The sequence below is a fragment of the Dromiciops gliroides genome, chromosome 4 (genome assembly GCF_019393635.1).
Source record: "Dromiciops gliroides isolate mDroGli1 chromosome 4, mDroGli1.pri, whole genome shotgun sequence".
Classification (NCBI taxonomy): Eukaryota; Metazoa; Chordata; class Mammalia; order Microbiotheria; family Microbiotheriidae; genus Dromiciops; species Dromiciops gliroides.
The window spans coordinates 449,301,129-449,323,268 of NC_057864.1; the positions used below are offsets into that span (position 1 = coordinate 449,301,129).

The following is a 22,140-nucleotide window of genomic DNA, read 5'->3' on the forward strand; positions in this document are numbered from 1 at the left end:
GATAAAGTACCCACCCTGGATTCAGGAGGACCTGAGTTCAAATCTGACCTCAGACGCTTGACACTTACTACCTGTGTGACCGTGGGCAAATCACTTAACCCTCATTGCCCTACCAAAAAAACAAAAACAACAACAACAACAAAACCCCAACAAAATGACTTGAAAGCTACAAGAGCAAACTTGATGGCTTCACCTATTGTCCCCACGGGACACGAAGCCTGTCAGTCAGTCAAACCAACATATATTTGGCACCTACTATATGCCCGGCACTGTTCTAAGCACTAGGGATACAAAAGCAAAAAACTGCCCCTCGCCTATCCCCGCCAACCCCCCCCCCCTCGCCCAACAACCAACCACAGTCTCTGCCCTCAATCTAATGGGGAGGCATGAAGAGAAGGAGAGACAACACACAAGGGGAGAGAGGGGAGAGGAAGGACTGGGAAAGTACTTGACATGGGGGGTGTGGTCAATAGGTCAGACCAATGCCAGAAAAGTTCAGCCAGGTGAGAGGTGAGGAGAGCTTCAGATTAGCTGATGTCATGTCATTGCAGGGTAGCAGCAGAGAGTCTGGACAGCCATCATGAAACTGAGCTTCAGAGCCATTATGAAGAGAGGCAGCAAGAGACCGAGCACACGTATGAGCTGCTGGAGAACAAGATACAGCTTCTGCAGGAGGTAAGTGTGAGCTCTGGAGCCCAGACAAGGACACCTCTGACCCACTCACTCACATCCTCTGCCTGGGAACAGGACTAGTAGCCCTCATATGTGTGTATATTTACACACACATGTCTATATGTATGTGTCACCTCCCTCTAAAACCCCGACCTGTCTTCCTGCCCCCATCCCAGGGTCATGGTTTTCAGACATGCCTCTTAGAGTCCAAGGCCTCGACTTGAGTCTCTGTCACTAGTCCTTGGTTACTATGGGCAGGTTGCTTGCTTAATCTTTCTAATTCTCATCTGTAGAATGGGAATGATCATGCTTTGCATATCCACTCCCCTCAGGGTTGTTGTGAGGAAAGTAATTTCTAAACTGCATGGTTCAATATACATGGAAGTGGGCATATAGTTCTGCATACAATGAGGCAGCTAATTGCTGCGGTGGATAGAGTATGGGGCCTGAAGTCAGGAAGACCTGAGTTCAAATCCAGATTTAGACACTTATTAGCTGTGTGAGCAAGTCAGTTAACCTGTTTGTCTCAGTTTCCTCATCTGTAAAATGGGGGTGATAATAGCACCTACATCCCAGGGTTGTTATGGGGATCAAGTGAGATAATAGTAGTAAAGTACTCTATAAATATGAGTATTACTATTATTAATTATTGTTATTATTAAATTGAACTATTATCACCATCCTCATCGTTGTTATTACATGTGACCTATCATTCTTGAATACTTGAATACTCGGAGCTGTTGTCATTTGAAGGCTCCTGCCTTCTATGGGCTTCCTTGAGATCTCCATTTCTATTCTCTGTCCAGGAAACCAAGCTTGCAAAGAATGAGGCTGAGCGAATGGCAGCACTGGTGGAGGCGGAGAAAGAATGCAACCTGGAATTAACTGAGAAACTGAAGAAGGTCACCAAGGATGGCGAAGACGTACCAGGAATTAAGTGTCAGGATAATAACCACTGCACCGCCCTGGCCCAGAGAGACAAGTAGGTGACTTGGGCCAGCCATCCTTCAATTTAGCCTTCCCTCTTGTCTTGTTGATGACAGAACCCATTCCACTATCTCTGATCCAAAGGAGGGTGGAGGAGGTCATAGTGGTTCTCAAACAGTGCGTGACGAGCTTTGGTAGTTGTACAAGGAATCTGGAACTGGTATTTGCAGTGATGGGAATGTTCTAATCTCCCAACTCTCTCATAGCATCACCAACTTAAATATTCTCTGGGTTGCCATTCTTCATGGCAAAGCATAGGACTGGGTTGGAAGATTTTTAAAAGGTTGGAAAATCCTAGGGTTAGAGCCTTGATCATTCCCAGTGGCTGGCATAGGCATGACCAGAGGAGTGGAAAGTCTAAAAACTAGCTTATCTATACCAGTGATAACAATACATGACCACATGCATTATCTTTTACATCTGAATCTCACTTTTCAGTTTAAAAATATATATATTTTATTTTCATGATCTTAGTTCATCATAAAACAAACTTGTGAAATAAGTAAGGAAAGTACTTCTACCCCTACTTTATAAGAGTCCACAGAGTAGAGTGAAAAGAGGGGACCATTCTTGATGCCAGGAAATCTGAATTTTGATCCCAAATCTTGTTACTTACTACTCTGGGCAAGTCATTTCCTCTCTGCCCCTCAGCAGCCATCATCTATAAAATGCAGGGTGTGGGTGGAAGTAAGGTGGTATATTAGTTGTAGCGCTGAACTTGGAGTCAGAAAGACCTGAGCCCAAATACTGCCGCAGGGGATTACTAGCTGTTTGACCCTGGACAAGTCACCTCAGATTGGTCAGCCTTGGTTTCCTTATCTGTAGAATGGGGATAACAGTGTTGTTGTGAGGAATAATTAATATCTAACATTCCGTTAAAACGATTATCTTGGTTTAAGCTTAGGAGGCAACATAATAGCTCTTTAGGTCCACTTAGTTCTTTCTTCTTCAGTTTTAGGGAGATCATTTTAGATGAAAAGTTCTGAGTTCAGTCATAACAACTCAGAGCTTCCATGTAGGAAATTTTCTGACAATTAAGCAGAGGTTCCCTTATGTTTATGTTTAGCTGTACTTAACCTCTGTCTTCTATGGTTCAGCTTACTGAATGTTTGGGTAATGAAACAACAGATTATTAATTAAATAAAAAATATCTATGTCTATATCTACCTATGTCTATCTATCTACATATATATATGTGTGTGTGTGTGTATGTATGTATGTATATATATATATATGTATGTATGTATATATATATATATGGATGTGGATAGACAGGCATCCATCCTGTGGGTGAAGTTGGAAAAAGAGCTGACATTTTCTTTTTCATTTTTTTTCCTATAAAAGTATTTTATTATTTTCCAGTTACATATAGAGATAGTTTTCAACATCTGTTTTTATAAGATTTCTAGTTTCAAAATTTTCTCCCTTCCTCCCCTCCCTCCCCCCTCCCCAAGACAGCAAGCAATCTGATAAAGGTTATATATGTACAATCACATTAAATGTACTTCTGCACTAGTCATGCTGTGAAAGAAGAATCAGAGCAAAAAGGAAAAACCTCAAAAAAGAAAAAAAATAGAAATAGTATGGTTCAATCTACATCTAGATTCCACAGTTCTTTTTTTCTGGATTTAGAGAGCATTTTCTATCATGAGTCCTTTGAACTATCTTGTACCATTGTATTGCTGAGAGGAGTCAAGTCTATCACAGTTGAGCAACACACAATGTTGTTGTTACTGTGTACAATGTTCTCCTGGTCCTAAGAGCTGACATTTTCTTAGAACTTCTCTCAGCCTAGGTCCTATAAATCTGAGATGCCTGTTGAGACAATGGCTTTCCTCCATAGCTTCCTTCTCTTCCACAGTTTGGTCTGCCATTTTCTCTTCAAAAGAGCACTGGAAATGCCACAATTGCTTCAATATTTTGGCTCTGAGATCGCTTCTTTCTTTTATACAAGTTGATTGAGGAGGAGGAGAGAAGAGGGAGAGAGAAACACATCCAGTCTCACACAACAGTTTTGATTGATTCAAAGATGTTTCATGGGCCTCCTTCAGGTTGTTTCAATCAATGCTACCAACACTGATAAAGGCAACAAAGCTAAAATAGAAGTGGTTTCAACTTTACCCTTACAAATGGATGAATGAATGAATAAGTGTTTATTGAGGACTTACTATGTACAAAGAACTGGATGTATATAGAACTGGAGATACAGAGACAGCTCCTGCCCTCAAGGAATTCATATTTGAATGAGGAACCAAAAGATATAACATTATGTAAAGCACTTTGCAAACCATTAAGTCAAGTAGCATTTATTAAGCATATACTCAGTAGCAAAGTTAGTTGTTATTATTATTAGGACCAGATGATCTCTCATTTACTTCCTATTTATCCTGTTCTATAGCTTATTTGTATGTTTTTGGTTGCTTGTTGTCTCCCCATTTGATTGTAAGCTCTTTGAGGGCAGGTACTGTCTTTTGGGGTTTTTTTGTATCCCCAGAGCTTTGCACAGTGCCTTGCATATGGTCAATGCTTAAAATCAATCAATCAGTCAATTAATAAAATAATTAATAAATTTTAATTTATTGACTGATTAATCAGCACAGTGCCTGGCACATTGGAGGTGCTTTACATCAAACAATAAAATAATAAATTTTTATTTATTGACTAATTAATCAGGTTCTTTCCAGTTCTAACAGCTTATGATTCCAGCTGAGGAAAATCATCTAAAAGTAAGTTAGATGACTTGCCTCAAGCCACAGAGCTAGTTAGCAGCAGAAGCAGGATGAAACTAAACTTTCCTGGTGCCCTTCCCAGCCCAGGGCTCTTTTTACTAGCCTCTTTATTCTTTCTTTTGGGTTGCCTTAAGCCAAAGGTGATAATATTTTCTTCATCACCCCCATCATTATTGACATTCTTTCATTGTTCCAGAAGGATCGATGAGCTGAGCCAACGCCTGGCTGCCCAGGAGAAGCTTGTGGAACAGCTGTCCAGAGAGAAGCAAGAACTTTTGCAGCACTTGGAAGAACACAAGGGCATGGACATACAGGTAAGGCTCAGGCTGCCTGCCTGGGAGATCATCTTCATCTTTTCCTCACCCCCAATTCCTGGTCAATAAAGCCATTTGTTGTCTGAATGCAGTCAACAGTCTTGTTCTACTCTCTGAGATTTCATACTTCATCTAGTATCTTGTTAAAGTTTAATTGGATTGGGGCAGCTAGGTGGCTCAATGGATAGAGCACTGGCCCTGAATTCGGGAGGACCTGAGTTCAAATCCGGCCTCAGACACTTGACACTTACTAGCTGTGTGACCCTGGGCAAGTCACTTTAATCCGGGTTGCCTCACCAAAAAAAAAAAAAGTTTAATTGAATTAATTCTTATTCATATAGTGGCATAGAGAAAAAGTATTGGAGAAAGATTTGCATGCCCACAAATGAGATGCCTAATTTCAATTTCCTGAGAAATCATTTTTTTCACTGAATTCCAGAACATGTCTCTGCTCAAATACCATTGACAATCCTGAGATGCTCTGATGGAGAACTTTTGTGGCTAATAATGTAGGACCACAAATTTAGCACTAGGAGGGAACTGTGAAACCATATAGTACAAACCCCTCATTTTATGTGATGACCCAGGGAGGTCAAATATGATTTACCTGTTGTCACACAAATAGGAAATAGATATGAACCTAAATATATTCAAGACTTGTAGGCAAGTAGGTGTCAAGACAGATCAGGAAAGAAAAGAATGACAGCTTTAGTGACCTCAAATTATTATATGTATGAATATACCCTTGAAGAGCTAATAGCATCAAATGAAATGTTTTTGCTGGCCATGAAGGATGTTCTTAAAGGGGAGTCACTACATTTTTCTGAGCAATGGTAGCCTCACTGCAATAAGTATATCGCTTCCCAGAGGGACTGCTTTGAAGGGAACACTCATTTAGAATGATAAATTATGGCATGTGGTTTAAAAATTAGTTAGGGGCAGCTAGGTGGCACAGTGGATAAAGCACCGGCCCTGGAGTCAGGAGGACCTGAGTTCAAATCTGGACTCAGACACTTAACACTTACTAGCTGTGTGACCCTGGGCACGTCACTTAACCCCTTAACCTCAATTGCCACACACACACACACAAATAAAAATAAAATAACAATTAGTCTAGACCATATATGTACAGATTTATCTCTTGGTTTTGGTAAATACTAAAATGCATGTTCTAGTATTTAAAGTTTCTTCAAACATCAGTCCTTTGAAAGATCCATTATTTCAATAGTTTGGTATTTCCTCCACCAATGCAAATCACAACCAATGGACCAGCAAACATACCTACTTTGTGCCAGGTACTGTGTTAGGCAGCAAAGAGACAAACACAAAAATGAACTAGGAGCTCACATTCTATCATGAGTAACTAAGTGTGAGAATATACAAAATTGGATCTACACAAGTAGGTGCGGTGGTCAGTCAATAAGCACTCATTTAGCATCTGTTCTGTGCTAAGCACTGGGGATACAAAGAAAGATCACAGTCTAACGGGGGAGACAGCATGAAAATGACTGTATAAAAAAGACATGCACAGGATAACTGGGAAATAATCGACATAGGGAAGGCACTAGAGTTAAGAGGGACTGGGAAAAAAAAGGGGGGGGGCAATGGGAAAAGCACCGACCCTAGATTCAGGAGGACCTGAGTTCAAAACCAGCCTCACACACATGACACTTACTAGCTGTGTGACCCTGGGAAAGTCACTTAACCCTCATGGCCCTGCAAAAAAAAAAAAAAAAAGAAGAGGGACTGGGATATAGAAAGGGGGATTTTAAATGGGACTTGAAGGAAGTCAGGGAAGACAAGAGGTGGGAATGATTGAGAGTATTCCAGGCACGGGAGATAGTGTGTGTATGTATGTATTTTTAAAACACACCAACAATAAATATATACACAAAATATATTTCAACCACTCCTCTCCTTCATATGCGGTCTTCATGAGTTGTTGGGGCACCCACATCCATAACCTGGCAGCCAACCTTGTAAGGATGAGTCCCGCCGGAGTTAACTAAATTGATCTCAGACAACAAATGGTTTGTTTCCAGGACCCATACTCAAAACCTTCTTAGGTCCTAGTGGAGGTTTCCTTCTGAAGGCCTACCCTTCAGGAACTTGGGGCCCACTCCAACCAATGCATTGGAAGAGGATTTAAATGAAGTATAACTCTGTCCTGAAGGGTGCAAATAATGAATTGACTGAATCAGACCAGAATTTGTACTATTCGAAGATATAATTGTATAAAATATGGAAATTGGGGGGCAGCTAGGTGGTGCAGTGAATAGAGCATGGGGCCTGGAGTCAGGACCTGAGTTCAAATCCAACCATAGACACTTACTAACTGTGTGACCTTGGGTGAGTCACTTAACCCCCATTGCCTCCAAAAATATTTTTTAAATGGAAATTGGTTTCGGTGTGGTGGAAATGTTCAGGGTGAATTTGAATAGAGTGGCTACTTCAGGGAGATTCATTATTTGTACTAATTAGGACTTAGCTGTAATATTTCCAACATAAGTGAGAAAAACAGGGTCTTTCAAAATCAGTCTTTCAGATGGAAAAAGGAGACAGATTTAAAAAACGATTCTCTTTTATAATCTCATTTTTTTTCTTTGAACTTTTGATTTAATTGGTTTAATGAGCTCCCTCTGCCAGGGCAGATCAGTATCTTCTCTGCCATTTATAGCTAGCACTTAATAATATTAACAAGCTTTAAGATTTGCAAAGCACTTTGAAACTATTATCTTTTGCTTTCACAACAATCCTGGGAGGTAGGTGCTTTTATTATTCTCATTTCACAGAGGAGAAAACAGGCAGGTAGAAGTCTTGTCCAGGGTCACAAAGCTTCTTAGGCTTGTGAGGGCCAAAATTTGATATACGGAGCATTATTTGGGTGACTTGCCTTAATATTGAGGTCCCAGAAATATGAGGGACCTTTTAGGTTCTCTCTCCCCTCTGAACTGCCCTTTTTAGATATTTCTCCCAGGCCAATAAGAAAGGAACTTCTAAGCTTTAGTTCACAAAAGGATCAGATTTTATTACTTGGGAATTAATTAGACAACAAAGGTGAAACTAATAAAAATCAAAGATAAGAAATAGGAAAATAGAAATACAGATAAATATTCGTAATTCTAAGCTTAACCTATTTAATCCTCAGACTGTTTCCAATTAAGCTAGTTAAAGGAGTTTGGGTTTTCGATAATTAACTCACTGAACCTGAAAGTCTACAGTTGCTCATGCTGCCAGAACAGCTAACACTCCCCACCACCACAAGGGCCAAATTCTGAAAAAGACCTAGTCCCAGAAGACACCTAGCCTTCCAGAAGACACCTAGCGTTCCGGAAGCAGCCTAGTGTTCTGCCTCCCTTCAGGGAGCGTTCAATCTTTCCTTCCCCCAAAGGGGAGGTCCTTCAAAAGCTGCCTATGGAGAGTCTAATTTTTTTTACCACAGGCTGGAGTTGAATTTGGGCCTTCCTGATTCCAGGACCAGCATTGTCTCTACCTAGATGCCTGGACAGAATAGTAGTGATAACAACAACATCATTTGTATAGAGCTTATAGTGTCGGCACTGTGCTAAGCTCTTTATAGTATCTCATTTGATCCTCATGACTTGCCCAGAGTGACATTTACTAGCCAGTAAGATTCTTTGTCTGGATTCGGTAATTAATGAATACATGGAATATAGCAAACTGAGCACTGGACATGAATGAATACATTGCCCTGCACGGATCATGCCACATTTGAGAGGTTCTTCTAATCTCCCTTGTCAGAACTCAGGGGCTGAGCCTTCAAGGACATCACCTGGTGGGCATAAGTGGCTGATGGTTGGGATTGTGACCTGGGAGATAGATGGCAGGAAGGGTGGGGCATATCAAAGAGCACCATTCTGAAAACACCTGAATGACCCCGTGGCATTGCTATAAATTTCCATCAAGAATTCTCTTCCTGCTGATTCTTATCTCTGAGTTATCATTCCCTGATCCAACCTACTCTAGCTGCAGGTCAGCTGCAAAGAATATGGGTGGCATCAGCAGTAACCACAACACAGCAGTATCCAAGTCCCTGTGCCCTGACTAGAATTATGGGTGTGGGTATTGGCATTGGCTCTTATATCCATCTTACTTGATAGAGTGGGGACCCCTTGTGGAGGGAGTTCTGTTTATCTGTCATCATTGGGAGGATCAGTGGGTCAGTTCACTGGGAAGTTGAGTTAGGTAAATAGATTAACAGAAAAAAATGGGAGTTCACAATGATAATTGTATGTTGAGAACTCATTCATTCAGCAAACTTTTATTAAGCACCTACTATGTGCTTAATATTCTTAGTATTTTATATAAATATACCAGCAATATGCTTATATACATATATTAATATTCCAGTGTTATATTAAAAGAGCTCTTTTCATCAATTATTTATATGAATACCCCAGTGTTATATTAAAGGATATCTTTTAATATCCCAGTGTTTTAGGCACTGAGATATAAAAAGAAAACACTCCACCCTCATAGAATTGTTGCCAGCGAGCATCCAATGAGATAATATTTATAAAGTGCTTAGCTGAGTGCCTGGCACATAGCAGGTACTTAATAAATGCTTATTCTCTTCCCTTCCCATAGTCATCACAGTTGTCCAAATGGAAAGCCTACGTTCAAGCGCAGTGGGTTTCCTCTTACTGCAGGTCTTCAAGCAAGACTAGAATGATCATTTGTTGGCTGAGTTTTAGAAAAGATTGTTGTTTAGGTCTGAGTTGGACTGAAGTTTTCTGAGATCTCTTCCAACGCTCAGATTCTGTGGCTTTGTGGAAGTGGAATGAACAGAACTTGGCTACAGTTTGGATCTGTGTAATGATTCCGAGGTTGAAAACCTGATTGAATAGAAGGATGGTGGTGCCGATCCACAGCAATAGGAAAGTTAGGAAGAGGGTAGGATTTGGAGGAAAGAGAGAATGAGTTCTGTTTTGCACATGTGGAGTTTAAGGTACCTTTGGGGGCAGCTAGGTGGCGCAGTGGAGTCAGGAGGACCTGAGTTCAAATCCAGCCTCAGACACTTAACACTAACTGTGTGACCCTGGGCAAGTCACTTAATCCCAATTGCCTCGCTAAAAAAAAAAAAAGAGAGAGAGACCTTTGGGATAGCTAGTCTAGTAGGTAATTGCCAATTCAGATTGAAACTCCAGAGAGAGACTAAGGCTGAATGCGTTGCCATGGGAGTTGTCTTCAGAGAGAGGAACCGAGCCCAGTGGAAGGATGAGATCAGTACAGGAGGGTATGAGGAAAGAAGAGAAGAGGATCCAGACTAGACCCCTGGGATACACCCACACATAAGTGCCAGGATGTGAGCGATGATCCTGCAAAAGAGACTGAGCAGGATTGCTCTGAAACATAGCAAGGGAACCACCACTGAGCTGTGTCAGAAAAACCAGGAGAAGAAAGAAGGAAATGCTGCAGAGAGAATTCAAGAAGGAAGAGAAATGAGAAAAGGCCACCAGTTTGACAATTAAGAGATCATGAGTGGGGGCAGCTAGGTGGCGCAGTGGTTAAAGCGCTGGCCCTGGATTCAGGAGTACCTGAGTTCAAATCCAGCCTCAGATACTTGACATTTACTAGCTGTGTGACCCTGGGCAAGTCACTTAACCCCATTACCCCACAAAAAACAAAACAAAAAAAGAGAGATCCTGAGTAACTTTGGAAAGAACAATGTCAGTAAAAAAAATAATGAAGTACAAAACCACATTGTTAGGAGGTTGAGAAGTGAAAGGAAGCGAAGAGGAGGTGATTTGTGTGGATAGTTTTTCCTAGGACTTTGGCCATAAAAAGAGTAGTAACTTGAGGGGATGGCGGGGTCAACTGAAGGGTTGTTTTGTTTTGTTTCGTTTATAGGCTGGGGTAGATCTGGGAATATTTGTAAAGTAGCAGGAAAGGAGCCAGTAGATAAGAAGAGACTGAAAAATTAGAGGGATAGGAGGGGGGGTACAATCGAATCTAAACTCTTTGAGTACTTCTTTGAGTTTGTTTTTGTTTTGTTTTTATCTTTGGATCCCCAGTACCCAACAAAGTGCCTGGCATATGATAGTAGACACTTAATAACTGTTTGTTGAAAGAATCCCTGACAACCCCTGATGACTGGCACCCCATGCCCAGGCCCAGGAAGGAGTTCATAAGACTGTTGCAGTTCATTTTGACAGAGCTTCTGGCTAGCACCCCGTGTACCCGTCTAACCTGATGATACAGCATCCATTTGTCTTCATGTTTAGAAGAACCTGAGATGAGAGAGAGAGAGAGAGAGAGAGAGAGAGAGAGAGAGAGAGAGAGAGAGAGAGAGAGAGAGAGAGAGAAAGAGAGAGACAGAGAGAGAGAGAGAGAGAGAGAGAGAGAGAGAGAGAGCCCTTCTGAAGCATAGAAAATGAAAAGCTCTTCTTCAATCCCCTTCCCTGATTCTCTCTTTTGTTTCTGGGGCTGGAGAAGACTTCCTCTTCACCTGGAAGCAGTTTGAGAGGAGTTTATATGACAGCTTCTCCAAAGTAATGTAAATATAGTCCAAAGTTACAAAGCAGTGAAATGTCTCATCTCCATGAAGCTTATTCATGAAACCAGACAGACAGAGAAGGTGTGATACTGGAGAAAGGGAGGTTGAGTCAGACACTGTTCTTTGTAGTCTCTGTGTTTTGTGATTTTTTTTTATATCAAGAGATGCACCCAAACCAAGATGCATTAATAGAGCTGTTCACTGAAGAAATGAAAAGAATTCCAATGCACAGTGAGATCAGAAGAAGCAGGATATTAGTCAAGCAGAATCGTTCCTGTCTTACAAAGCAGTCATCACTCTTGACACTTTGTTTAGACCTGGTATGGGCTCAGATATAAACAGTGTTGCCTGTGCAACAAAGCATACTATTTCTCAAAATAGCCCACATTCCCAAGTTGCCATGGAGAGATCTGACATAGAGCTGTGAGTCAAAAATATTCCACATGCTCAAAGCAGAGACTGAACGCGTCACAGGAATTAATGACCCTGGGCAGCGCCAGGACACTCACACATAAGGAGATTTCTCAGAGCGGCTTTGTTCAATCTCCTACTGGAGTGGACACCTATTAAATCTGCAGGCAGAGTTTCAACTTACAGATCTTCATCCAGCAGTCTTGTGTCCTAGACACCCATTAGATGCATGTCAATGACAGCCCTTATCAGTTAAGGCAGAAGAATGCTGAAACTTCATAACCAGCCCTTCCACCCAGTTAAAAAGTGTAAGATATTGGGGCAGCTAGGTGGTACAGTGGATAGAGCACTGGCCCTGGATTCAGGAGGACCTGAGTTCAAATTTGACTTCAGACACTTAACAATTACTAGCTGTGTGACCCTGGACAAGTCACTTAACTCCAATTGCCTCACACACCAAAAAAGTGTAAGATATTGATTTCCAACTTTTTCATCAGATATTTACAAGACACCTGCTACTGTGTTCAAGGCCCTGGGATATGTCCTGTGCTTGCCTCCCATCTCTAGTCTATCCTCCACCCACATTCCAAAGAGTTAGCCCTAAAGCACAGGTCTGACCATGTTACTCCCCTTCACACTTTAAACTTGTGTTGTCTTCCCTGATAGAATGTAAGTTCCTAATGTAAGAGAATACTCTCCCTTGAGGGCATCTTTTTTCTTCACTTGCCCTAGGACCTAGGAGCATAGTAGGTGCTTAATAAATGTTTGAGATTGACTGATATAAGGCAGTACGAGGAGGCATATTTTCAGTACCGAAAGAGGGGCACAGACAGTGTTCACAGTAGGCTGAGGTGACAGCAAAGAATTCACAGAAAAGGTGGAGATTTAAAGAATGGGTAGGGGCAGCTAGTTGGCGCAGCCCAGGATTCAGGAGGACCTGAGTTCAAATATGCCCTCAGACACTTGACACTTACTAGTTGCGTGACCCTGGGCAAGTCATTTAACCCTCATTGCCCCGCCAAAAACCCAAAAAAGAAAAAGAGAAAAAAGAATGGGTAGGATTTTAGTAAGCTACAAAGGGGAAGGTGGGGCATTCCAGACAAGGAACTGAGTTTAGGCAGAAGTTCAAAGGGTATATAAAGTATTTTCTGGGATAGTGAACAGACTATGCATTAGAGAGTTTCTGTAGGTGATTGGTTGGAAATAGAACTAAAAAGCTATGTTGCGGCCAGATTGTGGAGGGACTGAAGAGTTAATCTAAGGAGTTTGGAACTTCTAGATGTTTTGGTTTTGTCATTCAGTTATGTCCACCTCTTTGTGACTCAATTTGAGGTTTTCTTGACAAAGACACTGGAGTTGTTTGCCATATCCTTCTCCAGGGTTGAATGACTTACCCAGGGTCACACAGCTAGTGTCTGACATCATATTTGAACTTAGGTCTTCCTGACTCCAGGCCTGATGCTCTATCCACTGCACCACCCAGCTGTCTCTATCCCACAATGGCCTTTTCTCAGTCCTCATCCTCTGACTTCTCCAAAGCACATGATACTATTAAACTTCTCATTAATTAGAATTCTCCTTCCTTGCCTTCTCTGCTTCTGTTCTTCCTAGTTCTCCCTGTTTCTGTTTCCTCTACAGGGTCCTCTTGCTACTTTGCCTTTCACTGTGAATATCCTTCTAGGGGCAGTTAGGTGGCTCAGTGGATAGAGCACTGGTCCTGAAGTTGGGAGGATCTGAGTTCAAATCTCACCTCAAACACTTACTACCTGGGCAAGTCACTTAACCTCAATTGCTTTAAACATCCAGGGCCATCTCCAGCCTTCCTGATCTATATGTTGTCACTGAACCCAGATGGCTCTGGAGAAGAGAGTGAGGGCTGGTGATTTTACACAGCCCTCTCTCAATTAAATCCAATTCACTGCAAGTCATGACATCAAGAAAGAAGGCCCAGGGCAGCTAGGTGGCACAGTGGATAGAGTACTGGGCCTGCATTCAGGAGGACCCGAGTTCAAATCTGACCTCAGACACTTAACAATTACTAGCTGTGTGACCCTGGGCAAGTCACTTAACCCCAATTGCCTCACCAAAACAAAAAAAAGAAAGAAGAAAGAAAGAAAGAAAGAAAGAAAGAAAGAAAGAAAGAAAGAAAGAAAGAAAGAAGAAAGAAAGAAAGAAAGAAAGAAAGAAAGAAAGAAAGAAGGCCCAACAACAACAATGAATATCCCTCTGCACTCTCCCCATCATCCACTGACTTCTTTAGGGGATCTCCTCCATTTGCATGGTTCAAGTTATTACTACTATGTGTGTCTCTCCCGAACTCTGTCAGCAGCAAGCAAGGACATGGAGCAATCATATCTATCACAGTATAAGAAAAGGAGGAGGCCTGGCCATAGGGAATTTTACCTGGGGGTAATGATTTCAGATTTGCAAGGTATTTAGCTCAGGCTCCAGTACCATAAAACTGCTAGTGATCTGCTAACTGACCCAACCCCATTCTCTTGGAGCTAATGAAGAGCTCTGTGATCTATGTGCCAAAAATGGAGGAAAGATCTTTCTTTGCTTCAGCATGTTGAGAAAACCACAATGAGATCATAGAATCCTCCTTTTTTTATCATCATGCCAGAGTATCAGTAGGAATTGTTAATGGAATCAATCACATCACCAGTTGATGTGTCTCATGCTCAGGGCTGTGGCAGCTTGAACCAGCTGGAACCCATTGTTACCTTTTCAATGTGAGTGTATATACTACAGCCAATGATAAATGCTATAAATCAGGGCTTGTTTTATTGTGTTATTGATAATCTCGACTTCAGAAACTGAGAGAGAAAAAAGTTCATGCAAATTGTAATTAAAAGTGTGTGCTTTATCCACTGTGCCACCTAGCTGCCCCTTTCCTCTTCTTCATGTCCTGAGTACAGTCTGTCACTGGGTTTATGATTTCTAGCTTTGAAATCTTTGTCCTATTTGTTCTTTTCTCTTCACTTATACTATTGTCAATCTGGGCCGCTAGGTGGCACAGTAGATAGAGCACTGGCCCAAATGTTAGAGGACCCAAGTTCAAATCTGACCTCAGACACTTGACACTTACTAGCTTTGTGACCCACTAAACACCTAAAGCCATCTCCAGTCATCCTGATGTATATCTTGCCACTGGACCCAGATGGCCCTAGAGAAGAGAGTGAGGTTGGTGACCTCACACAGCCTTGCCTCACTTAAATCCAATTCACTACAAGTCACCCTGATGTCATGATCCTCTTCAAGAATGAAGGACAAACAACTGTCAATCTAGTCACTTTGTCCTCCCTGTCACATGCCTTTATTACTCTATTGCTATTCTCTCTATGATTGCCCAAATATATTCTTCCATGTTTGCCCCACTACCACCTTTTTTTTTTTGCAGGGCAGCAGTGAGGGTTAAGTGACTTGCTCAGGGTCACACAGCTAGTGTCAAGTGTCTGAGGCTGGATTTGAACTCAGGTCCTCTGACTCCAGGGCCAGTGCTCCATCCACTGTGCCACCTCATGTTTGCCGTTTTATAGGTCTAACACAAATGGGCAGGCAGCTGAGTGGTGCAGTGAGTTGAATGTTGGAGTTAGGAAGACCTGAGTTCAAATCTGACCTGAAACACTTACTAGCCATGTGATCTTAGGCAAGTCACCTAACTTTTCTGCCTCAGTTTCCTCATCTGTAAAATAGGGATAATAATAGTTGTTTTTTAAAAAAACTAATTACTATTGGTATTTCTGTATCTATATATGCATCAGTTTGGGGTAAGCATGTTATTAATTTATTCATATTATACCAGTAAAGGATTGGCCACGTGTCTCCCTAACTTCTCATGGTCTCAGGCTGAGTGGTAGAGAAAGCAAGGAGAGAGTTTCAGCATGCCAGTTAGCTCAAGCAGGAAAAAAGACCCAGAAGACCTAGAAGACCCCATGAAGATCCATGCTGTCTTAAAAAGAGAAACCTTCATGGTATCTTCCAAGGGTTTTTATCTTCTTTTGATAGAGGCAGGTCATTATACATTGGTTAGCATCATTCAATTCCATTGGTTGATAAGCTTTGAAGGTGGTCTACATTAAAATGAACTCTAGAGATGATTCCAGAGAAAAGAATGCAAAAGACTCAACTGAAGTTGCTTAAGGCAAAGTCCATTATCTAGGTGGGGTTTGATCCCATCAGTCCTTCACTGAGCTATAAAAAAGTCTGTCTCCATTTCTTTTGTTCCCTTGGGCATGTCCCAGATAAGATTTCTTGAAGTTTCTCAAGGAGAATTGGACTTTCTGGTGTGAGGAGAAAGCACTAATCTCTGGGGCTCCCCAAGAAATCCATTATCAATAATTATTTTCTCACATAGAACCTACTTTCATGCAGGCTTGTTGGAAGGATAAAATAAGATGTTTGTAAAGCACTTCATAAATCTTAAAGTAATTTCTAATACCAGCTATGTTGTTGTTATTAATTGTCCTTATTATCAACCAGATCCAATCTTGGAGTAGTCCCAGAAAAATCAATAACTTTGACTCACTATGCTTATACCCAGAATTTACTGTTTAAAAATGGCCAAATATAGCTGATGCCTAGGTTTCCATAAACATGCATGATAGCATTCCCATATCCTTACAAGTATGTAAAGTAACAAATGTCCAATGGCTACAGCTCCAAATGAACCGACCCATCTCAGGGCAGTGCTAGTCACTGAGGCTTAATCAAGAGGAGTTGTCACAGAGGAGAGGTGGTGGTTCTCAGGTATTGCTCAATAAAGAATTACACTATTGCACACAATTAGAATTAGTGGTCTTTTATTTGGCACTAGGGAAAGTGACTGAGTGGGAAGTCAAAGATTTCATCCCACAGGGAGGAGAGCCAAGAAACACTCTCCTCCTCTAACTGAGGGAAGTCAAAAGCTTTTACAGAGGATAGATGGGGTATCCACTTGAAAACTGGAACGCTCCCTTTTGGGGTGGGGTGGGGAAAGCTTGGATGCTTGTCATATTCCTGAGAATCCAGGGGGATTTTTTTGAAATGATGGTCCTGACCTTTGGGGTTATCTCTGTCTCCTAGCTCCAGTCTGGTAATAGCCACACCTAATTGACTTTCCTGCTATGGAATTTTATCTCCCCATACTTCTTAGGTATGTCTGTTCTGATATCAGGTTGGTGAATCTAAACTTTAATAGTCCCTTGATTCCTTGATACGTCTGTCCTGTTATCTGGTCATCTTTGGCTTTGCTTCTCACAGGAGAAACTTCTGATTTATTCCAAGCCCATGTCCATTAGCATCTATTGATTGTTGTTCCTCCTTTGGTCTCATTGACATCTGGAGGGTGATGTTTTGGCTTGCCAGTGAATTGGACTTAGGTGAGGCAGAGCTGTGCAAACTCATCAGCCTCACTCTCTTCTTCAGAATCCAGTGGTCAGGATGACTAGTGATGATGGCCAGGGCTCCATCTATTGATTTAAGAAAATAGATGGGGCAGCTAGGTGGCGCAGTGGATAAAGCACCGGCCCTGGATTCAGGAGGACCTGAGTTCAAATATGACATATAGACTCTTTGCAGTAACTTTTTCCCCCAGGAATTTTTGGCCTACAAGTTGGGAACCCCCGGTATAGTCTAAAGCAGCTGTTCTCAAAGGGGTCTCAGGACCCCTTTATACTCTTAAAAAGTATAGAGGACAGGGCAGCTAGATGACACAGTGGATAAAGCACTGGCCCTGGATTCAGGAGTACCTGAGTTCAAATCCAACCTCAGACACTTGACACTTACTAGCTGTGTGACCCTGGGCAAGTCACTTAACCCCCATTGCCCCACAAAAAAAAAGTATAGAGGACCCCCTCCCAAAGAACTTTTATGTGGGTTATTTCTGTTGAAATTCACAGTATTAGAAATTAAAATGTCTTACTATTATTATGAAGATAGTTTTGACCTGATAGGCCACATGAAGGGGGTCTTGGAGATACCCCCCACCCCAGACTATACTTTGAGAACTATTGGTCTAAAAGAACACTGAACTTATATAACATTGCCAACTCATTGAACTTTTTTGAATAGTTTCCTCATCTCTAACAGAGGCGTAACCCAAGTGGGACCACTAGGGCTTTGTTCCAGAGTGCAAGTGGGTAATTGACATCCAGGGGATACACACCTTCTCTGCCATTGTTGACACAGCCATAAGTGGGATTCTGCCTGCTCTGTGCCAATGGCCCTCCAGCTCTTTATGGGGACATACAGAAGTTATCAGGTAAGATCTTCTCCAGTTCAGCCTGTACAGCTTCTTCTAAGAGTAGGCTTCCAATACTACAGGGGCTCTCTGCCTCTCCAGTAGAATTTGCCCTAGGCTCAGAAGTGCTAGTTATTTGGGATAATAATACCTTATCAAAGGAGGCAGCTAGGTGTTGCAGTGGATAAAGCACCAGCCCTGGATTCAGGAGGACCTGAGTTCAAATCCAGCCCCAGACCCTTGACACTTACTAGCTGTGTGACCCTGGGCAAGTCACTTAACCCTCATTGCCCTGCCATAAAAATAATAATACCTTATGAGGTTGTTGCTAGGATCTAATAAGATAATGTAAGTGAAAGCTCTTTGTAAACTGTAAAGTGCTATACAAATAAGGCATATAAATGCTTGTTGATGACTATTATGCTGTTTAATTATTTTACTTCTCATCCTATGTTGACTCTACCTGTCAACCTAGTTTCCCTTCATTCTATACCTGAGATACTCATTAGTATCAGTCATTTTATTATGAATTATCTAAATAATAAACAAGACCTTTAATGTCTTCCCAACAGCATATATAGCCTTAGTTTTAAATTAGACACATTTTTAGGTTTAAAAAAAATCTAGCTAATATGATAATAAGAAGAATCATGAAACTCTTAATTTGCTAACTGGGTCACAAATTCTTTGATCCTGATGCAGAGGATAGAGCACTGACCCTGGAGTCAAAAGGACCTGAGTTCAAATTTCACCTCTCTCTGTCACTTACTAGCCATGTGACCCTAGGCAAGTCACTTAACCCCATTTGCCCTAAACATACAGAGCCATCTCCAGTCGTTCTGATGTATATCTTGCCACTGGACCCAGATGTCTCTGGAGGATAGAGTGAGGCTGGTGACATTTCACAGCCCTCCCTCAATTCAGCACAAGTCTTCACCTCTTTTTTTTTTTTTGTGAGGCAATTGGGGTTAAGTGACTTGCCCAGGGTCATACAGCTGGTACGTGTCAAGTGTCTGAGGCCAGATTTGAACTCATGTCCTCCTGAATCCAGGGCCAGTGCTCTATTCACTGTGCCACCTAGCTGCCCCAACATCACCTCTTGATGTCATGGTCCTCTTTGAGAAGGAAGAACAAACAACAGCAACAACAACAAATTCTGACCCTGGAGAAATGACTTCAAACCTTTGTGAGCTTCAAGTAATTCCCTAAGCATTATCTAAGTCATAAATCTCTTGGTGAAGGGAATTCCCTACTCATATATCAAGTCCTTATATCAGCCTAATGTTCGGTGACTCCCAGACTGATATAAGGATTGCTAAGCTTGAGGATTTCCCAACTGTGAAGGGAGAGGCCTTTTTAGAACATAAATACTTTGCTTTTACCAAGGGACAGCGAGGTGGCACAGTGGATAAAGTGCTAGGCTTGAAATCAGGAAGATTCCTGATTTCCTGAGTTCAAATCCAGCCTCGGATACTTTCTAGCTGTGTGACCCTGGGCAAGTCACTTAATCTTGTTTGTCTCAGTTTCCTAGAGAAGGAAATGGCAAATCACTTCATTATCTCTGCCAAGTAACACCCCCCCAAATGGGGTCACAAATAGTCAGACATAACTGGAAAATGACCTATTTGTATGTCCTCCCTTACAGGACTTGTCATAAAAAGCCGATCTGTACACGGTAAAGTACAAGGTAGATGGGAACTGTTATCCTTGAAATGTCCTTTAAAAAAAATAGGCATATATGATTTGATATTGAAAATCCATGCTGTGGCCTCAATCTGCATCTTGTCTCTGGGATTCTTCTCTTTTACATACACAGCTGGGCTAAGGTGAGGTCCGGATACACCCTTCCATTCCTTCTACCAAATCAGGGCGGATCAGGGCATACTCCCTACTTCACAGATCAGCTGCTGCATTTCTGAACAGTCTTGTTCAACACGTCCTGACTTGAAACTCCTACTACAGGGGGGCTGGCATATGTGATCACAGGAGACTGTGCTACTCGTTATTATCTTGGGTATTTCGCAGAGTTTCAGAGTTGGGAGAAAGGACCCCCTTACAACATACCTTATACTGACAGCCTTTGATGGAATTGCTTTGATTTGGTGTCAAAGCCATGATAATGTATAGTTAAATAAGGTATTATGATTGGAAGGAAGGGAGGGAGGAGAAAGCTTTTATTTATTTATTTATCTATCTATCTATCTATGTATTTATTTATTTATTTTTGCAGGGCAATTGGGGTTAAGTGACTTGCCCAGGGTCACACAGCTAGTAAGTGTCAAGTGTCTGAGATCGGATTTGAACTCAGGTCCTCCTGAATCCAGGGCTGGTGCTCTATCCACTGCGCCACCTAGCTCCCCCCCCCTCCACCGAGAAAGCATTTATTTATCACTTACTGTTTACCTGTGATATGTGAAAGACCAAAAGGTACAAAATCAAGCAAAAAGACAGTCCCTGCCCTCAAGGAGCTTACCTTCTAACATGGGAAGACAACCCACAGAAGGGATCTGGGAAGCTGGGGGAAGGGAATATGTGTGGAGGTGAAGGTCACCTCTCCCTGGGGCTTGGTTTTGAAACTTGGAAGTCAGGGGTGGAACCAGGAGGAGAAGGAAGACTGGGGAATGTCAGGGGCTGCACCAGGAAGGGAACAAAGTCTGACCAAGCTGGGCCCCTCTACAAAATGGAGGCCAGAGGAGGAATTCACCTGTGGGGAAGGGGTGGATCTTGCAGAGGGATAGACTTGAAGAGGCTCAGAGTTGAGGGAAGTCTCGGGATGAGACAGCAGCAGGGGAAAGGTCTGGAAGTCCAGAAGTCAGGGGCAGGGCTGGTATCTTAAGACTCCAGAACTCTCCAGTTCTCTAGCCTTGACACCCCCCCCCCCCCCGCCTCGAAAACTACTAATTGTTTTTTCTTTAGTGGAATATGATGATACTCTGGGGTTGAATATTTGCACACCAGATTGGAACTCTAAGGAAATAGACTGTGCAATTTATTGCAATGGCATTCAAACCTTACTTTGGAATCTTAGAACTCCACTTTGGGGGTCTAAAATTTAGAAGAGCAGAGCTATAAAAGTATCAATTCTCTGTTGGGAAGCAAGGCACTCACACTGGGTGCCAAATGGGGCACTCAATACCTTCTCAGGGATGACTGGTACAACGGGGGACCTACTTACCTGGGAATTTCTCCTTTGGTTTAGTGGAAAGAGCAGTGAACTAAAGACAAGACCTCAAGTCCTTGCTCTGGCCCTTTACTTGCTGGGTAACTTTGATGTGGGGGTGGAGTTAATTGATCAGATTGATTGTGAGGTGTCCCAAAGAATTACAAGACTCAGTGACTCAGTTCCACCCCCCACATCAACTTTAGACAGAAGAAGAAGAAGAATGAGGAGGAGGAGGAGGAGGAGAAGGAGCCAGAGGGTCGGCTAAGTGGCTCAGTAGATAGAGCACTGGCCCTGAAAAGTTGGGAGGACCAGATCAAATCTCACCTCAGACACTTAATACCTGTATTACCCCCAATTGCCTTAAACATCTGGGACCATTTCCAATCATTCTGATCTATATCTTGCCACTGGACCCAGATGTCTCTGGAGGAGAGAGTGAGGCTGGTGACCTTTCACAGCCCTCCCTCACTTCAATCCAATTCACCGCAAGTCACGACCATCACCCTGATGTCACTGTCTTCTTCCAGATTGAAGGACAGACAACAAAAACTTTATACAAGGCACTTAATTCCTGGGATAGTCCTCTGTAAAACTGTACACTCCCTCTCTCATTGGGTTATGAAGAAAGTGACCTATAAAACAAAGTGTTTAATATAATGTGTGCAGTTATTAAACTGGATATGAGCTGCACCAGTCAAACTAACTACAGTGCCTTGTTCATAAGAGGCACGTGAAAAAAAACAGCTGTTTAATGAATTGAACCCATATGCAGGGATCAAACTGAGCATCAATCTGGGGCATAGGATCAGATAGCTAGAGGATGAAGGAACCATCTAGACCAATCCCCATATTTTTCAGCAGGGGAACCTGAGGCTGAGAAAGTTTAAGTGATTTACTCAAATACAGTCAGTGTCTGAGGATTTTGAACCTGGAATCTCTTTTTTCAGGGGTTCTTAACTCTGTGTGTGTGTGTGTGTGTGTGTGTGTGTGTGTGTGTGTGTGTGTGTGTGTGTGTGAGAGAGAGATGGACCTCCTTGGAAGTCTGAGAAAGCCTATGAAGCACTTCTCAGAATAATGTTTCTTAGTGTACAAAATAAAATACTTCAGATTACAAAGAAAACTAAGTG

At 42.1% G+C, this 22,140-nt stretch overlaps 1 protein-coding gene across 1 annotated transcript in view; it reads left to right on the plus strand.

Moving 5' to 3' along the window:
- Positions 1-555: 555 nt before the first annotated feature.
- The window catches only part of LOC122754441 (myomegalin-like), a 125,193-nt gene continuing 103,608 nt past the window's right edge, over positions 556-22,140 (plus strand). Inside the window, exons 1-3 of the mRNA XM_044002865.1 lie at positions 556-675; positions 1,479-1,654; positions 4,588-4,702. Coding sequence (XP_043858800.1) covers positions 1,512-1,654; positions 4,588-4,702 — 258 coding nt within the window. The 5' untranslated portion in view covers positions 556-675; positions 1,479-1,511. The remainder of the gene's footprint in view (positions 676-1,478; positions 1,655-4,587; positions 4,703-22,140) is intronic.